Source organism: Sarcophilus harrisii, chromosome 1 (genome assembly GCF_902635505.1).
Source record: "Sarcophilus harrisii chromosome 1, mSarHar1.11, whole genome shotgun sequence".
In the NCBI taxonomy this organism is placed as follows: domain Eukaryota; kingdom Metazoa; phylum Chordata; class Mammalia; order Dasyuromorphia; family Dasyuridae; genus Sarcophilus; species Sarcophilus harrisii.
In genome coordinates, this window is record NC_045426.1 from 589,431,287 (window position 1) to 589,450,733 (window position 19,447).

The 19,447-nt window shown below is 37.5% G+C and overlaps 1 protein-coding gene across 4 annotated transcripts in view; it reads left to right on the forward strand.

Annotated features, from left to right (window-relative positions):
- Positions 1 to 19,447, forward strand: part of OXR1 (oxidation resistance 1) — a 568,147-nt gene that overhangs the window by 443,779 nt on the left and 104,921 nt on the right. The window contains exon 1 of one of the 4 annotated variants that reach the window (XM_012541764.3): positions 3,526 to 4,195. The exons of the other annotated variants lie outside the window; for them this stretch is intronic. Coding sequence (XP_012397218.2) covers positions 3,979 to 4,195 — 217 coding nt within the window. The 5' untranslated portion in view covers positions 3,526 to 3,978. Of the gene's footprint in view, positions 1 to 3,525; positions 4,196 to 19,447 lie in introns of those variants that run through there. 4 annotated transcript variants of the gene reach the window in all.

Here is a 19,447-nt window from a genome sequence, read left to right on the forward strand (position 1 = left end):
GGCTACTAATAATCGGGGGCACAAACAAATATAAACACTGTGGTCCTTGCCTTGGAAGAAACTTACATTCCAATGGGAGTGACAAAGCACATAGGCATTTGATGGACTGGGATGCATATACTTGGTTTGGAAAGTTGTAGGGGTGCTAAGTAATGCTACAATGAAATGGACTGACACACAAAGAAGAAACACTTCTTTGTAGTTATGACAGATATGATTTGATTATGGTTGAAAAACAGGAAGGCGGGGATGGCATAGAGCACACAAATACAGTGGTAAGGTAGCTGCTGAGAAAGAAGGAAAAAAAGAAGAGAATTTCTGGAGCCAGATCTAGATGTCATAGGGTATTGAAGAAACCACCATTGTGCGGGGAGTGGGAAAGCAGTATGAGAAATATTGGAATCCTCTAGGGCAATTTCAAGTCTGGTAAAAGAGGTTGTTAATGAGAAGTCCAGTGAGGAATTCATGATTTCTTTTTTATTCTTCATATTTGTTATCTTAATTGAATGATAGTTTTTCATTGATAAATACACACACACACACACACACACACACACACACACACACACACCAGGATATCTTCAGTTTGCAGGGTGGGTACCTCAGATACAGTTTACCAGAATTTAAAGTAGCCTATAGGTCCAAATCCACTAAAATTGTAAGTCAAGAGCCATTATCAACACTGTTACTATTAATAATCCTGCAAATATTTTCATGAATTCAAAGCAAAAATAATTTAAAAGACATTATAAGAGAAATTGTAATAAAATATTTCCACACTGAACCTGGTGCACTGCAATTTTTTATTTAGAGAACTTGTGATCCATTCTGTGCCTCCTGCTTTAACTTTCTGAAATATAGGCTAAACTTGATGGGCATTATTTCAATATAATGTTATTCTTCTAGTGATGAACTCAGTAGCAGGTGTTCCAACTCCAGACTCCACATTTCTCCCCAGTAAATGTCTAATCTTGCTAGAAAGCTGAGACAGAGATTAAGCCCAGGAGCATAAAATCCATAATCTCTACCATCCCAGCCACATTCTTGGTCTTTCATATATCTAGATATACCCCCAAGCAAAGCCTGAAGAGGTTTTGAAGCACACCTGACTCAATGAAGAAAATTTTTGACCACATAGCTTTTTTGTTTGTTTGTTTTGTTAACTTTTTTTGAGGTCCATTTTACATGTATTTTTGAGTATCATTTAATATCTCACAGAGAATAGCACTGATTTTTTTTGTTGTTGTTGTTATGGAATTCTGTTCCCATTGTACATAACATAAAAGTCTGAAAGATCTGATTGGAGAATATTATAAAGCCTTTTGCTAAGACCAAAACAAAACAAAACAAAAACTCCAAACTAAACCAAAATAAGATAATTTTAGGAATAAGAATATCACCTCAGTTATTCAAAATTTTACTTTGGAAATTTAAAATCATTGCTTAAAGCTTATTAAGCCTATGAAAGAAGGATTTAGAAGTAGCTGCAGTTGCTGTAAATCAAGAAAGTAACATTGCTATCTTTTACTTAGAAAGCAAAGGTTAAGGAAGCAACCAATCCAACAATAACTGAAGATGAATGCATGTGATAGAAGGGAGTAACTACAGAATGGGAAGAAAAGAAAGATAAAATGTTAAGAGATGAAATGAAAATACTGCATTAAAAATTTGGCCTAGGAATTAAAAATTTTAAAAGGATTTTCTTGACTGGACTGCCTATAATATTTATTCTTTTAGTTACCATAAGCAACTGAGTCACAGCCTTCCTGAAGCTCAGATAACTAAGACCCTGAGCCTCGAATCAGGACCTAACTTCAAATCCAGCCTCAGTCTATCTCAGTCTATTTCAGTTTCTTAACTGATTAAATAGGGATAAATGTAGTACCTATTTCCTAAGGTGGTTGTGAGGATCAAATATTTGTAAAGCACTTAGCATAGTATCTTGTATATAGTAAGCACTTAATAAATACTCACCTTCTTCTTCTCCTTGGCTTCTGAGGTTTCTTGGAATTCCAGACCTAAGCTCCTATGTCCAATCAAGGCTCTTGGATTTCTGTGACTTCAACAACTTTAGAACTTCATAAAGTGATTCCTCATAACTTATATCTTAGTTCTAACACATCAAGGGTCTGTGAACTTTGTTGTTAATATTTTGATAGCTATATTGAGCATAATTGAACATAATTATTTTCCATTTATTTAATTAAATGCAAATGATTGGTTTTCTAATAGTGTTTTATTTTAAATATTTGAAAATATTATTCCGAGATTACCTCCAATTTACCCCTATATTTATATATCTTGTTCTAAAATCTTTTATTTATGGTCTTTTCCAGCAGCTTGTAAGCTCCATGATGTCAGGGATCATTTTTGCCTTTCTTTGTATACACAAGTGTCCAGGCAAAGAGTAGGTACTTAACAGATGTTTGACTTTGACTTTCCTTGGAAGGAAGGTATCAATAGACTTCCCCAAAGAGTGTGAAACAAAAGAACAAACACAAAGGTAACCATTCCTGCTTTATACTTCAGCAGTTGGGGGTGGAAAAATTCATCCTCCTGTGGTCAATTTGATGATGAGAATTTCTTTGGTGAGTTTTCAGAGACCGATCTCAGATGGTTTTCACTGAATCCTAATTCTCAGCTTTTCCGACTTGATAGGACTTGTCAGAATTTGTTTTTGACTGGCCTGGCCTTCAAGAGCTCACGTTCACCTCAGGAGAGCTTTAACAGCAAAGCAATTTTAAAAATCTCTGAAATTTAAACTTTTTTTTTTCTTGAAATGTTTTGGGGCAGGTTAACTTTTCCTTTTGAAAAACAGATTTCTGGTAATTCCCTTAAGCAAAAAGGAAAAAAGAAATAATAAAAAGTCAAACAACCAGAGATGTGGTAACATCCCTTAAGCAAAAAATTAAGTAAAAATTCAAATACTCTCGTAAGTGGCGAAGACCAGAAACCCCTAAAAAAGAAACTATGGAGACAAATCTATTACATGTTTCTGATTGAAGGGGCTACTCTATTGCCCCTAGTAGGCTGCTTAAAACCTTTAAATATTACAAAATTAGATTTTTCAGGATATTATTTAAGGAATTAAAAATAAACTCCATATTAACTCAAACGCACTGTTGCGAATTATAAAAATCATTGCTTTATTTAAAAAACGATTGCCAAGTTTGGCTCATAGTACGCTTGCTGACTTGAGAAAGCTCATTTTATTAGTCTAGCTTTTAAAGCACGACTTTAACTGGGGCTGCTGTTGTTTTCTGAGGTTTATTTCATTCCGAAAAAACATTTCACGAGGATTGTCAGGCTGTGCGAAAATGGAGAAAGAAAAGCCTTAATGTGTCCTCGCTGCCAGTCCTAGCCAAAGACTCAACTCTAAGGGGTGCCCCCAACTGCTAGACACCGGCCCTCTTCTCTCGCGTTCCGCCAGGGTCCTTAGCTTCCACTCAGAGGAGGGAGGGGCCGAGCGCAGACCCGGGTAATCCGGGAAGCTCCACTAGGATGGGAGGGGGGAGAGGAGCGCACCGCGGATTGGCTCGCGGGAGTTTCTTCCCTGTTCCCACCGCCGGAACTTTCGGGTCGGGACGCGGGCCCTTTAAAAGAGAAGCCCAGGCCCCTCCGGCGCCTGGAACTGGGCGGGTAATAACAACAATTAAAAAACTTTTTCAACAACTTGTGCCGCTTCCGCCCCCTCCGCGGCCGAGTTTCCTGCGCCGCAGCCGCCGCCGCGGCTCGGGACAGCAGCGCCTCCAGCCCCTCTCCGAGGGGCGCGCGGCGCTTCCCGATCTGGTCTCCCTCCGACCCCTTGGGGCTCAGACCGTTGGTGGCCGGGCCGCCCCCGGCCCGGGCTTGCCCCGCGACGGCGGCGCCCCCCCCCTCCCCCGGCCCGGGCTTGCCCCGCGACGGCGGCGCCCCCCCCCTCCCCCGGCCCGGGCTTGCCCCGCGACGGCGGCGCCCCCCCCCGGCCGGGGCGCCACCATGGAGTACCTGAGCACGTTCACAGGCAAGGGCGGGCGCCTGCTGCGGGGCACGGCCAACCGCCTGTGGGGACTGGGCAGTGGCGTTGCTGCTAGCAGCGGGAGCCGGCAGGTGCGTTTCGAGGACTACCTGAGGGAAGAGACCGCGGAGCCGAGCGCCTCGGAGCTGGGGCCCTCGTCCGGCTCTGCGGGGACTCCGCCTTTTCTCCCAGGATCCGGTGAGAGGCGAGATGGGCCGGAGGAAGGGGAGACGCGGGGTGGGGGAGGGGGGTACCCTTCCCCAGGTGGCGGTGGCGGGATATATTGCGACGCGGACCGGTCGTTGGCACAGGAAGTGTGTGTGTGTGTGTGTGTAGAAATAGGAATCCTGGCCACCAGGCGGCTGTGTATGTGTGCAGAAATACGGTCTGCTTCCTGTCTGTCCGTGTGTGAAGGAATCCTAGCCACCATATGTATGTATGTCTCTCTGTGTGTCCCTGGGCAGGACTCCGTGCGCGCGCGCGCAAGATTGTTGACCAGCAAGACCAGAGTTTGGTATTCAGGAATAAAAGGAACCTGTTAAAGGACAGGTTTGGGGGGGAAGGGCATGCCCAGACCCTCTGCGTGCAGGTACTCAGTAAGAGGGTTCTTGTTATACATACACTCAATTGTCTGTGTGTGTATGTGTAAATGCCTGTATATTTGTATTCACTATGATTAGTATCTTTATAGTCCATAAAATAGTATCCTGAAAAGTGATCTTTACACTTAATCCGACTTTCAAAGCCATCATTGACACAAGTTTATTAAAAAAAAAACTCGCATTAAATATAGTGCTTGCTAATTCCCCCCCCCCCCCCCCCCCCCCCCCCCCCCCCCCCCCCCCCCCCCCCCCCCCCCCCCCCCCCCCCCACACACACACACACGGTAGTCCTGCTTTTCCTACATTAAAAGCTTTATTTAAGAAGATCAGTATAAGGATACTGGGAAAAGAAATTGTTGAGGCCTTTGAAATCAGAGTAAACAATTGTGCCTGTTAATTGTTTATCTGTGATAGTCTTTCTTCTCTCTCATCATTCATTGTGCAATTTGTCCAGTCTTTTTAATGTGGTGTTTTCCACTGGAGAAACTTACTCAACTTGAATCTTAAAATATTTAGTTATGATTAACTTTTTAAAAGTTCGAGCCATTATATAAGGGTCCTTGAACTTGTGTATATATAGATATATATATATATAGATATATATAGATATATATAGATATATATATGTGCATGCATGCATACATAGACGTATATGTGTACATGTAAATGCATATACTACATACATGTGTATATACACCTATGTGTTTATATTTTTTTATTTTGATAGTTGTATTTTAATAAAAGTTAATTCCTTTGCAATCCTATGTATTTATTTTATAATTTAAATTCATTATTGTAGGGAGGTCATATAAGTTTCACCAGACTGTTAAAGAGGTCTAGCCCATATTTTTGTACATACACCACATCTCTGATTGTATAAATGATAAAGGTATGAATGAATCCTATTGTCTTGCAGTGAGTAAAATCTTCTACACTTTTTATCAATTGATAGTGACAACTATGGAGACTTTATTGCCACAGTTCTCTCATCACAATGGCTCTGTTCCATTTCTTTATATTTTAGTATAACAGTATTTATGCTTTTGAGGAAATTGGAGAAAATCCCTATATAAAATAAACTTAAGTCTAGTATTTATCCTTTGTGGTCTAATGAGCAAAAAATTCTTCTCTATTAATCTTTTACTGATTGACTCAACTACCTCTTCCTCTAAATGAATTTTTTAAGTGTCAGTTATTAATAGTTTGAATTAATTCATAACCATTAGATTGAATTAATTCGCAACCATTAGATGATAATATTGATACCTGCAGAATTTCTAATTATTTTTAAACTTGCTCTGGTACTTTGAACATAGTAGTTATTTAAAAGAAAATGTATTATTGGATGGAATGGAATTCTTGACTTTAATATGGCCACCAGTTTAAGCTAATCTGCCTGCTAAATTCTGACATTTTTGTCCAAATGACCCAGAAATCTGGAGCCATTCTTCCTTTCCATTCATTTGCCTCTTATATACATATATAAATAAGTCAGATGTCAAAATAATGACATATTTACTCTGTGGTAGAACTGTAATATTTTATTTGGATACTGCCTACATGAATGCAGATTATAAACCATCCTGTATGATTGTTTTCCATATTCTCCAATAAATCTGCTATACTTGGTTTCTTTCTCACTCTCTTGATATAGCTTAGATAGTATTAAAACCTTTAAATGGTTCATGTAAAGTGTTGCATTATCATTACTCTTATGAAATTGTGCGAATAAAGATTTGGTATGCTGTAGAATTTTGTTTGAAAAAAGTTGCAGTTTCCTTTCTTATACTTTTAACAAGAGTGCCACCAAAGTGCATGAGTTAATTATCACAAGAAATTTATAGACAGGAATAAAATAGACACCTAGTTTGCTTGATCTCTCTTTTACTTGGTTAACAGATTTTGAGAATTTTTCCAAATCATTTAACGTTTTCCATTCTTTCAGATATTTTGAAAATCAGTTCTGTAGCACCTTCAAATTTTTATTACCACCGGCACTGAACCTACCTGGTCAATAATTTGTCTAATCTTACTGTTTTTCCTGTTTCTTTCAGTGCTATTTTTACTTTCTCGTCACACACACACACACACACACACACACACACACAGCATATAAGTATTATATTGTGACGCTTTTAGATTTTTATCCTTGCTCATTAAAAATTTCTCTTATAAAAACTTTATAGATCTTTTCCATTTTTATTCTGATTGTGCTAATGGTTTCAATTTCAAATGTATTTGGAATGGCTTTACTACTTGGATCTCTTGGCAAGTTTTCTGTAAACTTGTTCCTCTTGCAACTGCTTCTTACAATTTTATGAGGCAATACTACCATAATCTTTCAGTATCCTCTGTTAGATTTTATAAATAAGTTTGTATTCTTTGCCAGTGTTGCCTTTGGCTGCCATATTAATCTGCTTGGCAAGGAGATCAAGTATTAAGTGGCTGAAGTTAATTCTATGTTCTTTTGCTTTTGGTGCAGTAGAAAGAGCTTTAGAATTAAGAGTTGGGAGTTATTTAAATGTTAGTCCTGTTAATTGTAACCTGTATGACCTTAGGAATTTAGCAGGGTCTTTTGTTATCTCAGTGGGGAGATTTAGATTTGTATATTTTAGCTTTAAAAATATTAATCCTTTTATGCAGTTGATTTACATTGGTTTAACTTTCTTAGGAAATGATTATAATCTCTGTCAGTATCCATGCCTTCATCCACTTCCCATTTCAGTTGCCAGTTCCTGTAATGGATATTTTTGTGTTTATAAAAATACAATATTTCACAATAAGACACCCAACCTGGTTTGTTCTGTCCATTGAATGTGACTGGCATCTCACCTCTATAATTTTGTTAATGCTATCAACTATTCCTATGTCTGGAATAGTCTTCTTTAGTATCTTTGCCTACTGAATTCTTATCCTATTCAAATTCCTACTTCTTTCATGAATCTTAATTATGCCTGTTTTGTTTCATAGCATAATATCTATAACTTGCACAGATTATACAGGAGAGAGGATCCAGAAGAGGGCACAAGAATAAGAAAAAATACTCCAAAAAGATTTGCTTGATATCAAAGTCCTTCATAATCCGACTTTCTCCTACTTTTTTAAATCTTCTTACGTTCTGCCCGCTTCCAACATATACTCTGACTCAGTGACACTGGTTTCATGACAGTTTTAGAAATACTCATCTTTTAACCCTGGACATTTTATCTGGCCATCCATTATGCCAAGAATGCTTTCCCTTCTGATCTTTGCTTATCAGTTTCCCTGACTTCAAGTCCCAGCTAAAATTGTCTTCTACAGAAAGCCTTTTACAACCTCTTAATTCTAGTGCCTTGTCTTTCAAATTTTTTTTTAAATTTTTTTCTGTATATAATGTGTTTTCATGTTTTTATTTGCTTATTTCCCCATGAGGTTGTTAGTTCCTTAAGTGTAGTGACTCTCAAATTTTTTTTATTTATTTTTTTTTAGTCTCCAGTGTTTAATGCCTGGCTCATAGTAAGTGACTAATGAATGTTTATTGAATAATTTGAAAATGCTAGAAGGGAATAGTTAGGTTTTTTCCAAATTTCTTTCTGTAACAATCATAACTTTAGTCACAAGGTTGACTGAAAGGAGAATATTCGATTTTGCTGTGTTTATTTCAAGAAAAGCTTTTAACTCTATTGAGCAAAATGCAATATTGATTAATACCTATAGATTTATGTTCCCCAAAGGTGTTTGTCACTATGGTTTGGAATATATTTTTCTTTTCTTTTTTAAATTTATTTTTGCTGAGGCAATTGGGTTAAGTGACTTGTGCAAGGTCACACAGCTAAGTATCTGAGACTCAATTTGAACTCGGGTCCTCCTGATTTCAGGGCTGGTGTCTATCCACTGTGCCACCTAGCTGCCCCTGGAGTATATTTTTCAAAATATATAACTGAATGAAATGTTGAGGATTTGGGGGTTTTTTGGTGGTAATATTTCAAACAAAATTGTGCAGTAGCATAGTAAAATATCTTTTACTTCATATTTCAAATTTGCCAATTATAAAAAGTCATTGTTGCAAAACTCTGAGTGCTCCCTCAGTTTTTTCTAAGACTTAACTCTTGAATAATCAAATAAAGTTCCCTTTCATATAATAGTACTTTAAAGTTTGCAAAGTATTTTATATTTGCTATCTTTTTTGCTATCCACAGCCACCCTGTGCGGTAAGTTCTATTATTCTCATTTTATAGATGAAGCAGCTGAACCTGGAAATGTTAAATAATTTGTCTAGGGTCACACAAATTGGCAATCATTTGAAGCAGGATTTGAATTCAGGTCTGTAAGTTCAAATCAGGTCCAACCATTGCACCTCTTCTGTTGTCATTGTTGATGGTCTTATCTTTTGTTGTTAGTAATTATAGCTACCATTTTATCATTTGGCAAAGAGGATTAGTATTATGATATTGTATAAAAAAAAAAAAAGAATCTTGAATTAAAAATTTTCAGCCTCTCTGTATTTTTTAACTTTCAGTGCAAAAATCTTAATAAATCAGGGTCAAAAGATTTTTTTATTTTAAATTATCCATGCTTTATGTTGTAACTTCTGTTTTAGCAGAAGCAAACCTTCAGTTTTGTTTTTTTGGAGTGTTCAGATTTTTGCTCATAAGTAAAGACTTTAGTTTTTGGTTGCCTTTTGCATTTCCCATCAGCACTTTTCTATGAGTTCAATCCCAAATCTTTTTCTAATATCCTTATGTAATTTTAGCATTTTCTTAGATAAGGCCATACTTTCAGGCTTCTGTGATTGATGTGGATCCATTAATTTTAAGATATTACTCCTTCATGTTAATCTTGCCTCAAAATGGTTTAGCCTTGATTTAAATAATCTTTTTATTCTGAATGATATAAAAAGTTTTTTCCTATGTGAAGAGGACACAAAATGTGGATCTGCCATTTAAAAAATGATGAACTTCAGGTCAAGCAGTGTTTATCAAATGAAAACTATGAAAAACTGTATCAAAAATATATTGTTTTAAAATTTATGGTTATTTTGGAAAAAAAATCATAGAACTGTTGTTAAATGATACAAAGTCTGAAAAGATCAGTTTAACCAGCAGACCAGACAGACAGATAGCAGTATGAGTTTGGCTAGGCACTTTACTATTAAGCAGAGAGGTGTATAATTTGAGCAGGACCTAATTTTATAAAAAGTTTGTTATATATAAATATTTTCATGTTGTGGTAACTTTGGCAATGTGATAGAGAGTTGGAAAACTTAATTCAAGTATAGGCTTTACTTAACTTGGCTTTTTGGCTCCGGGCAAGTCACTTAACTTCATAATAATAGTACCTTGAAGTTGGTATGGCTGGAGTGCAGAAAAGTTTGTAAATTCTTTGGTAGAATTTTCCAAAGTAGAAGTTTCCTACAAAAGTGGAACCTAACGTTCAGGCAAAACAAAATGCAATCTTGTGACTGTGGAGACTTGGCTAGAAAGGTAATGAGGACCCTTTTTTATTGTATTCTGTTCAGGGGAATATGTTTTTGGAAGGAAACTTACAAATGCTTCCAATCTAAAATAAAGCCTTCCATTTTGGGAGCATCATTACTCAGCCAGTAGGTCCATTTTCACTAGCAAAAACTTAAGCCTGGAACAGCAGTTGTGATGGTTCTATACTTAGGGGAAGGCCTTAAAAATGCTGGTTGATGATGAGGATTTTTCATCAATCCTAGAATTACTTATTAATTAAACAAATATATATTGGGCAAAAACAGGCAAATCATATAAAAGGTTAGCAGGGATAGTGAAAGAATTTGGAACAGTGCCATTTGAGTATCAGTTGAAGGAACAGGAGATAAATTATCTTAGAGAGGAGACTATCCTTGGGGAGGATTGGATAACTGTTAAGATTCTTAAAGGGTGTCCTGTAGAAGAGAGAATGGCCTTGGTTTTTGTACACAGAAGGGAAAATAAGGTAACTATAAGTGGAAAGAGCAGGAAGGCAGTTTTTAAAACTATTTTGCATGAATTTCCTATCAGAACTGTCATATCAGAACTACAATGGTCAGCTTCAAGAAATAATCAACTGACTTGAAGACTGGAGGATGCTCTAAGTTATATTATTGTTAATCTGTGTTTAGGATTAGATGGCCTCTGATGTCCCTTCTAATTCTGAGGTTGTGATTTTATTTCATGTTTGTAAATTGTGTTTGAGGCATCTGGTACTGTTTGTGATTAGTCATAATTCTCTGCTTAAAAAAAAAAAAAAAAGCCTTTTGTCCCTAGTGGTTTGTCATCAGGCTGGTCTGATAACCTGCCTTTGAATTAAGTGTCTAGTTATTTTATTTTTTTTTTTTTTTAATTTAATAGCCTTTAATTTACAGGATATATACATGGGTAACTCCACAGCATCAACAATTGCCAAACCTCTTGTTCCAACCCTTCACCTCTTACCCCCCCCCACCCCCTCCCCCAGATGGCAGGATGACCAGTAGATGTTAAATATATTAAAATATAACTTAGATACACAATAAGTATACATGACCAAAACATTATTTTGCTGTACAAAAAGAATCAGACTCTGAATTATTGTACAAAGCTTGTGAAGGAAATCAAAAATGCAGGTGTGCATAAATATAGGGATTGGGAATTCAATGTAATGGTTTTTAGTCATCTCCCAGAGTTCTTTTTCTGGGTATAGCTAGTTCAGTTCATTACTGCTCCATTAGAAATGATTTGGTTGATCTCGTTGCTGAGGATGGCCTGATCCATCAGAACTGGTCATCATCTAGTATTGTTGTTGAAGTATATAATGATCTCCTGGTCCTGCTCATTTCACTCAGCATCAGTTCGTGTAAGTCTCTCCAGGCCTTTCTGAAATCATCCTGTTGGTCATTTCTTACAGAACAGTAATATTCCATAATTTTCATATACCACAATTTATTCAGCCATTCTCCAACTGATGGACATCCATTCAGTTTCCAGTTTCTAGCCACTACAAAAAGGGCTGCCACAAACATTCGTGCACATACAGGTCCCTTTCCCTTCTTTATAATCTCTTTGGGATATAATCCCAGTAGTAACACTGCTGGATCAAAGGGTATGCTAAGTGTCTAGTTATATACCAAGTTCTCTAAGGGTGTGTTTGTTCTTTGTAACTTCTCCCCATTTTTTTTGGTGATTGATTGATTGTTGCTCTTCTTGAAGAAGACGAAGATGTTATCACTATGTTAGAGTCAAGTTAGTGTGTTTGATTGATCAGAGCAGTTTGAGCTCAAAAAGCTGTGCCACAAGTCGGACACAAATAGTCCCTGTGAACATTTGGTGTGGTTTCTCTAGCTTTCACAACTCCCATTTTTTTCTGAGCTAATTCAGTTCTTCTTTGCTCATAGAGCACAGCACTGTCTCTGAGAAGGGAATGCATTGCTTGACGATCCTGTGCCAGGGTCTCCCATGTTGTGCAATTCTAAAAGTCTTGAGACCTTGAGAGTGTCCTTGTATTGCTTTTTCTGACCATCTTGTGAGCAATTGTTCTGTATGAGTTCTCCATAAAATAGTCTTTTTGGCAAGCATACATTTGGCATTCAAACAATGTGGCCAGCTCATTGGACTTGCATTCTCTACAGTAGTGTTTGAATGCTTGACAGTTTTGTTTGAGAAAGGACCTCAGTGTCTGGTATCTTATCCTGCTGGGTGATCTTCAGAATCTTCCTAAGATAATTCAAATAGAAGCAATTCAGTTTCCTGGCATGGCACTGGTATACTTTTTAGGTTTCACAGGCATACAACAATGAGGTCAGCAGAATGGCTCTGTATGCCTTCATTTTGGTAATCAATCTAATACCTCTCTTCTCCCAAGGAGAAGTATTTAGTTTGAAGTTTGCCAGACACAAGTCAACTTCATTGCATGTGTTAACTTCATTGTCTTTGTGTACATCCCTGGAAAGTATACTGCCAAGGTAAATGAACTTATCCTCAGCATTTAAAACTTCTCCATTTGCTATAACTAATGGTTCTACATAAGAATGGTGTAGTGCTGGCTAATGGAGTGCCTGTATTTTCTTGTTGTTAGAATTGATGGATACTTTGTTGCTTCTGAGCTTTGGAGGCAGCATTGAATAGCCATTCCTTTGCAAACAAAAATATTATGCACCAACACTCCCTCCACTTTAGTTTTGATTTGTAGCCTTTTCTAGTTGAAGAATTTATCATCACATCAATACAGTAGTTGATTTTGTTCTCATTGTGAAGGCATTTGGCATCGTGACTGAAAACATCATGCAAAAAAACATGGGAACAAGCACATAGCCTTGTTTCACTCCATTCGTGACTGGGAAAGCTTGAGAGCATTGTCCATTGTCAAGAACCCCGCTACCATGCCATCGTGAAGTTGATATTCTATACTGATGAACTCTGGGCAACCAAATTTTGACATAATTTTCCATAAAATTTGCAAATGACAGCATCAGAGGCCTTGGTTAGATATACAAATGTTTTATACAAACCTCTGTTCTGCTCCTGGTATTTCTCATAGAATTATCAGACAGCAAATATAATATCAACTGTTTGTTGGTGGCCTCTTCTGGAGTTAACATTGGCTTTCAGGTAGATAGATGACTTTCTTCCATTTGTAGGATCAGCCTATCAAGGAAAAATCTGGCAAAAATTGCCAGCAGTAACTGAGAGACATAGCCTCCAATAAATCATAAAAGCACTTTGGCTTATTATTATCAACATGAAACTGAATTTTATCTGCCTTCTTACTGAGCCAATTCTGCATTTCTATTAAGTTTCAGTTGCATTTTTCTCTTGATGCAATTGAATGCTACCTTTTTAGAGATGGATGAATTATACTGCTGGTAAACCCTGAGGAGTTTTCATTTAGCAATTTCTGAATTTTCCCATCATTTTCATCAAGCCAGTCTTCATGTTTGTGAGTGTTCTGACCCATATGAGCAAATGTAGTGCTGTTCACCAAATCTCTAAAAGCTGCCCACCCCTTTTCTGCTTCATTCTTGCCAACTGTGTGTGGCTCAAGTTTCCCTCTAAGAGAAGTGCTCCAATCTGTTGACTTAATTCTTCTGGTAGTTATTTTGCCTTGGAGCAGCTGCTTTTGTTAAATACCATTATTCAGCTTGGAGAGGATAGGTCTGATCAATCCAGCACCCTACTCTGTACCACACATTGCCTTGGTCGCTCACATCTTGTCTATCCCTTCTTATAATCGCATAGTCTACTAAATGCCAATGTTTGCTGCAAGAATGCATCCATAATGTCTTATTGCATTTGGGATAGACGGAGTACAATGTTGATGACAAAGTCACGAGATGTACCAGCCTTCAGGAGTAAGTGACTCTTGCTGTTTCTAAGGCCATTCCTCCCTAGGGTGTAGGTATGCTCAGGAAAGAATGGTACCTCTGGGTGAGGGCTGCCGAGCTTCTTACAGGGCTGCTCCCTACCTTTGGGGTCCTCATTCCCACCTGTGACTCCAAGAAGCTGCAACTTGGGCAGCAGCATCGTGGTAAACCATTTTGGCAGGCAGGATAACCAGGAATCTCAAACCCTATAGTGACCTAGGAGGGTGTCTACCCTTAGCATGTGAAGACTTCCCTTGGGGAATGGACAGATGAGAACAATCTGTTGTTCCAAAGGCCATGAAGGCAGGTGAAGCTCCATGGGCTGTGGAGCGCTTAGAGCTTGGTCAGACAGTGAAGACCCCAAAGTCATGCCCAGCAAGTCGACTTGTCACCTGTCCTCTTGTTTGGGAAAGTTCTTCAGTTCTACACTTGGCACATATTTTAGTATTTTGAAATCATATATTCTCCAGTTCTTTATAAAAAATGTCATTTTCAATGTAATCCTATTAAAGAAGAATGAACATCATTGCCCTGCTAGCAGACTGGCTCCATTCTGTTTTTTATTTGTGGTGATCTCTTTTAATACTTTTATATTTATCTTCATTAGTATTGATAGGTCTTACTACTGATTAGAGAATCACCAGGAACAACTATATTCAAGCATTTCTGTCTTTTCTTTGTTTTTATGACAAACAATTCAATTAAGTTTATGTTTTTTAATAATCTAGTCTTTTGTAAATGCCAGTGAGATGACATTATACCTGTAGAATGAAGTTTTGAGTGTCATCAGCATTTTCCCTTCTACTCTCTGTTTCCCTGCTGCCTGTAAACATATCCATATCTTCCCATAGTTTTGGTGCCTCCATTCACACTGTTTGACCCTTTGCAATTTGGTTTCTGACCTAATCATTCACATGAAATTGCTTTCTTTAAAGTAATAATAATAGTATTTATACTGCATCTGAGTGCTTTATCAATATCCCATTTGATCCTCTCAATGGCCCTGTAAGGTAGGTGCTGTTGTTATTCTAATTTTACACAAGAGGAAATTAAGACAAACAGATTAAATGATTTGCCCGAGATCAAATAGCTAATAGGTGTCTGAGGCTACAGTTTTAATCAATGCATACTGTCATCTAGCTCTCTACTAGTGATCTCTTAAATTGCCTGTTCTCAGTCTTCATCCATCTTAACCTTTCTACAGTTTTTGATACTGCTCATTACCCTCTTCTGGATACTTTTTCCTTGCTAAGTTTTCATGATGCCGTTTTCCTTGGGGTCTAAAGTTTGAATGTTCCTTCTTAAATCTCTTTTGCTTGATGTTCCTCCAGTTCACATGCCAAGACTTTGTCCTGAGCCCACTTTTCTCTCCCTCTACACACTCATTTGTCCATCTCAACATTTCCCATAGGTTCAACTATCACTGAAAGGCAAATGATTCTCAGGTCTATTTATAGGTGCCTCACCTCTTCTATATTGTCTCATTGCCAACTGACTTGAACATCTTGAATTTTATGTCCCATTGACACCTCAAACTCAATATATCCAAAGGGGAGCTCATTACTTTTCCTTCCAGTTCCCCCCTACTAATTACATTTACAGGACTAACTGCCTTCCTACTTACTCAGACTCAAAATGTTAGTGTTTTCCACTTGTATATACCTTTTTCTTTTATCAGATATAGCCATCATCCTTGTGCAGGTCCTCTTCTTATATGTGGATTCTGCAGTAGCTTTCTGGTTGTCTTGCCTCAAATCTCTCCCCACTCTGGTCTGTTCTCCACTCAGCTGCTTACTATTGATAAAGTACAGGTCTGACTATCTGTCTCATATACATACATGTTATGGGCCAGAACTCTGTACTTAAAACAAGGATTCTTACAAAGTGCTAACTCAGTGGAATTGATAAAGACAATGGTTATCTAGTTTAGCATGGTGATTAATAGTTCTCTAGTTCAGTACACATACTTAGTACTTAATATAGTTCTACAAGATTCACACCTGTGATAATGGAATTATAAGAGAGCCTATCAGCTGGGACAAACTCAGCCAGAGTCAGAGCCAGAGAAGCCAAGAGGACTAGAGGCAGGAGCTCAAGCTCTTGGAGCCAAGGAGAGACAGATTCTATTCCATCATTTGTGGTGGCTGGAAACTGAATCACAAGTCCTTGGACTCAGAGACAGATTCATTCACTCCATCTCATACCACTGTGGTGGCAGGCCCTTTTCCTTTGCTTCTCTACTGAAACCAAGACTCCTGAATGTTGTGTCTCTTAACACTACCCTAACCTTGTATCTTCCCTTAGAGTTACTCTTAATGCCCAAATGGCAATGCTAGACCACACACTTAGCTGTCTTCGGGCACCAACTGGGATAACATAGAGATAACGTAGTAGGGGTGAAGCGAAAGAGAACTTTATTCTTAGATAGCACATACTTATACCCTACTGAGGATCTGGGGGAAGGGGAGGTCCTGTAGCAACATGGCATAATGGGATTGGCCCAAGAAGAGAGAGAAGGAGACGTGATAGGCTTTGAGAGCTCTAAAGAGGGAGAGGTGGTACCTGGGGTCAGACATTGCCTCTTGGAGCTATGTCCCACCTCTGCGTAGGACTCACCTGCGCTGGTACCTCTCATCCCTCAGGTCTTCCCACATACCTTGAACTGCATTCCTTGCTCCTAGAGATTTTTTAACCCTTATACTGAAAGGTTCTTCAAGAAAGCTACCTGGGCCCCAGGCAAGAAAACAAGATTTTGAAGGAGATAATATAAAGGATTTGGACTTTAATACCTGGCTATTCTCCAGTGATTAATCTGCTGAAAGGAAGGCTGCTCTAAGACCTCCAGAAAACCAAAAGAGAACATTACACATACACACTCTCACATACTCTTTCACTTGTTCGACCTCCCAGTCAATAAACCCTATTATATCCATGGTCAAATATAAAATCCTTCTGTTGACTTTAAAGTCCTTTACAACCTTGCCTTTCCCTAAACCTTTCCAGTCTTTTTACTTCATTCTCACCTACTCTATGATTCAGTGACATGGACCTACTTGATGTTCCTCCACATGTTCCTCATTCCTAGAATGCACTTCTGTTTTTCCTGTTATTTTTGGACTCTTCTGTTTGCTTTTAACATACTCTTATAAACTCTGCACAACTCTTGTCAACAGGGTCATATTTTTATGTTATTTAATTTTAATTGGACTCTTACTATTTCTGCATAGCAAGGAGTATTCATTTCTTTTTGATTTTCATCACACTAATTATTCCACATGAATTCTTTTAAAACAGATTTACTTGTGATATTTTGATACATGTATTTCACTATAACTGGCTTTCTTTATAATCCCATATATCTTAAATTATGTATTTAAAAACATTCTGAGAAGAGGTTGATAGGTTTCATCAGAGTGCCAAAGGAGACTGACAAAAAACTTATGTTAGTTAATAGAGCAGTTCTTTTTTTAATTGCATTTTGTTTTTATATTAAATTCATTTCTAACCATTTATCTCTCCTTCTCAATTCACCTCTTACTTTTCTAAGAAAATGGAAACATTATTATATCTCATTACTGTGAGTTCCTTCATTCCTACTAGCTCTTCCATCTCTGATCTTTCTCCCTTAATACAAACCTACTTCCTCACCTCAGCTTTAGAGAATCCCTCTCTCTCATAGTACACTACTTATGTACACTTATGTACACTCTCTCATAGTACACTACTTAATGTCACTTTGGACAACTCAGTAACATTCCTTTCACCTCAGTTTCCTCATCTGCAAATTAAATTGGAATGCTATCCTTTCTTTTATACTTCTTTTCCCAGTATATATAACTTAAACCAGGTTTTTGTTTTTTGTTTTTGTCTTTTCCTCTGAAGGACGATATCCTGTTATGTTCTTATGTTCATCCTCTCTTCCCTGTCCTTTTGTCTTCTTTTTAAAACTTAAAGAGCTTGGCAAAGTCCTTGTGTATCCACATTAATTTCTTCATATAACTCCCATTTTTCTTTTTTATTGGAATACTTTACATTTTTGCCTTCAGAATTTCATTTGTGAGTTACCTGGTCTTTCTATACTAAATTTCCCTATAGTATTTTAGTAGGCTCCTACTTAACTCTGCCTTTTAATTCCCCACTACCTAAAAAAAGCATGAATGATAGACTATGGTCACTTTACTTACTTGAAGGTTCCCATCATTTCTACTCCAGCAACTTGTTCCTTCTATTAGTAATAATCAGATCCAGAATAGAGTACCCTGTTTGTTAGTTTCTTAACCTTTAGAACCTTTAGAAGGAAGGAATTAGTAAAGCTGTTCAAGAAGTCATTATCTACTTAGCTTTTGACTTAGTTTCTCAAAGTGAAGGGAAGGAAATTAGCATTTATATAGTACCTACTATGTACCAGCCATTGGTAAGCCACAACTCAAAGCAATCCTTGGAGGTAGGTTGTATTATTATTTCTATTTTATGGTTGAGAAAACTGAATCAAACAAGATAATTAGATATCTCATTACCACTAACTCATGTAAATCCTGCCTTCTACAGGAAGTCCTTCTCAACCCTTATTAATCCTAGTGCCTTCCCTTTTTGCTAGTTATTTCCTTTTGTCTTGCACATGGCTTTCTTTGTCTATATTTATTTGCATGCTATTTCCCCCATTAGATTGTGAGCTTCTTGAGGGCAAGGGATTGTCTTGCCTCTTTTGTATATTCCCAGTGCTTAGCTCTGTGTCTGGCACATAGTAGGCACTTAATAAATATTTAGCAGTTGGTTCTGCTTCATTCTTTTTACTTTTTTGCTGTAGATTCTTTGGTCAATCATCTATTTTCTCTTTTCTTATCTCTTGTGCTTTGTTTGATTAAGAATCATTTCACTATGGATGACTACCTCCAAAAATATAGACTTCCCAGACTAACAGAGGAGGAAGTAAATTGCTTGAATAGTCCCATTTCAGAAAAAGAAATAGAACAGACAATTAAACAACTCCCTAAGAAAAAATCCCCAGGACCAGATGGATTTACATGTGAATTCTACCAAACATTTAAAGAACAATTGGCCCCAATGCTATATTAATTATTTATAAAATAGGGAATGAAGGAGTCCTACCAAATTCCTTCTATGACACAGACATGGTACTGATACCTAAACCGGGTAGGTTGAAAACAGAGAGAAAACTATAGACCAATCTCCATAATGAATATTGATACTAAAATCTTAAATAAAATATTAGCAAAAAGACTACAGAAAATCATCCCCAGGATAATTCACCATGATCAAGTAGGATTTATACCAGGAATGCAGGGCTGGTTCAATATTAGGAAAACTATCAGCATAATTGGCCATATTAATAACCAAACTAACAAAAACCATATGATCATCTCAATAGATGCAGAAAAAGCATTTGATAAAATCCAACATCCATTCCTATTAAAAACACTTGAGAGTATAGGAATAAATGGACTTTTCCTTAAAATAATCAGCAGCATCTATTTAAAACCAGCAGTAAGCATCATATGTAATGGG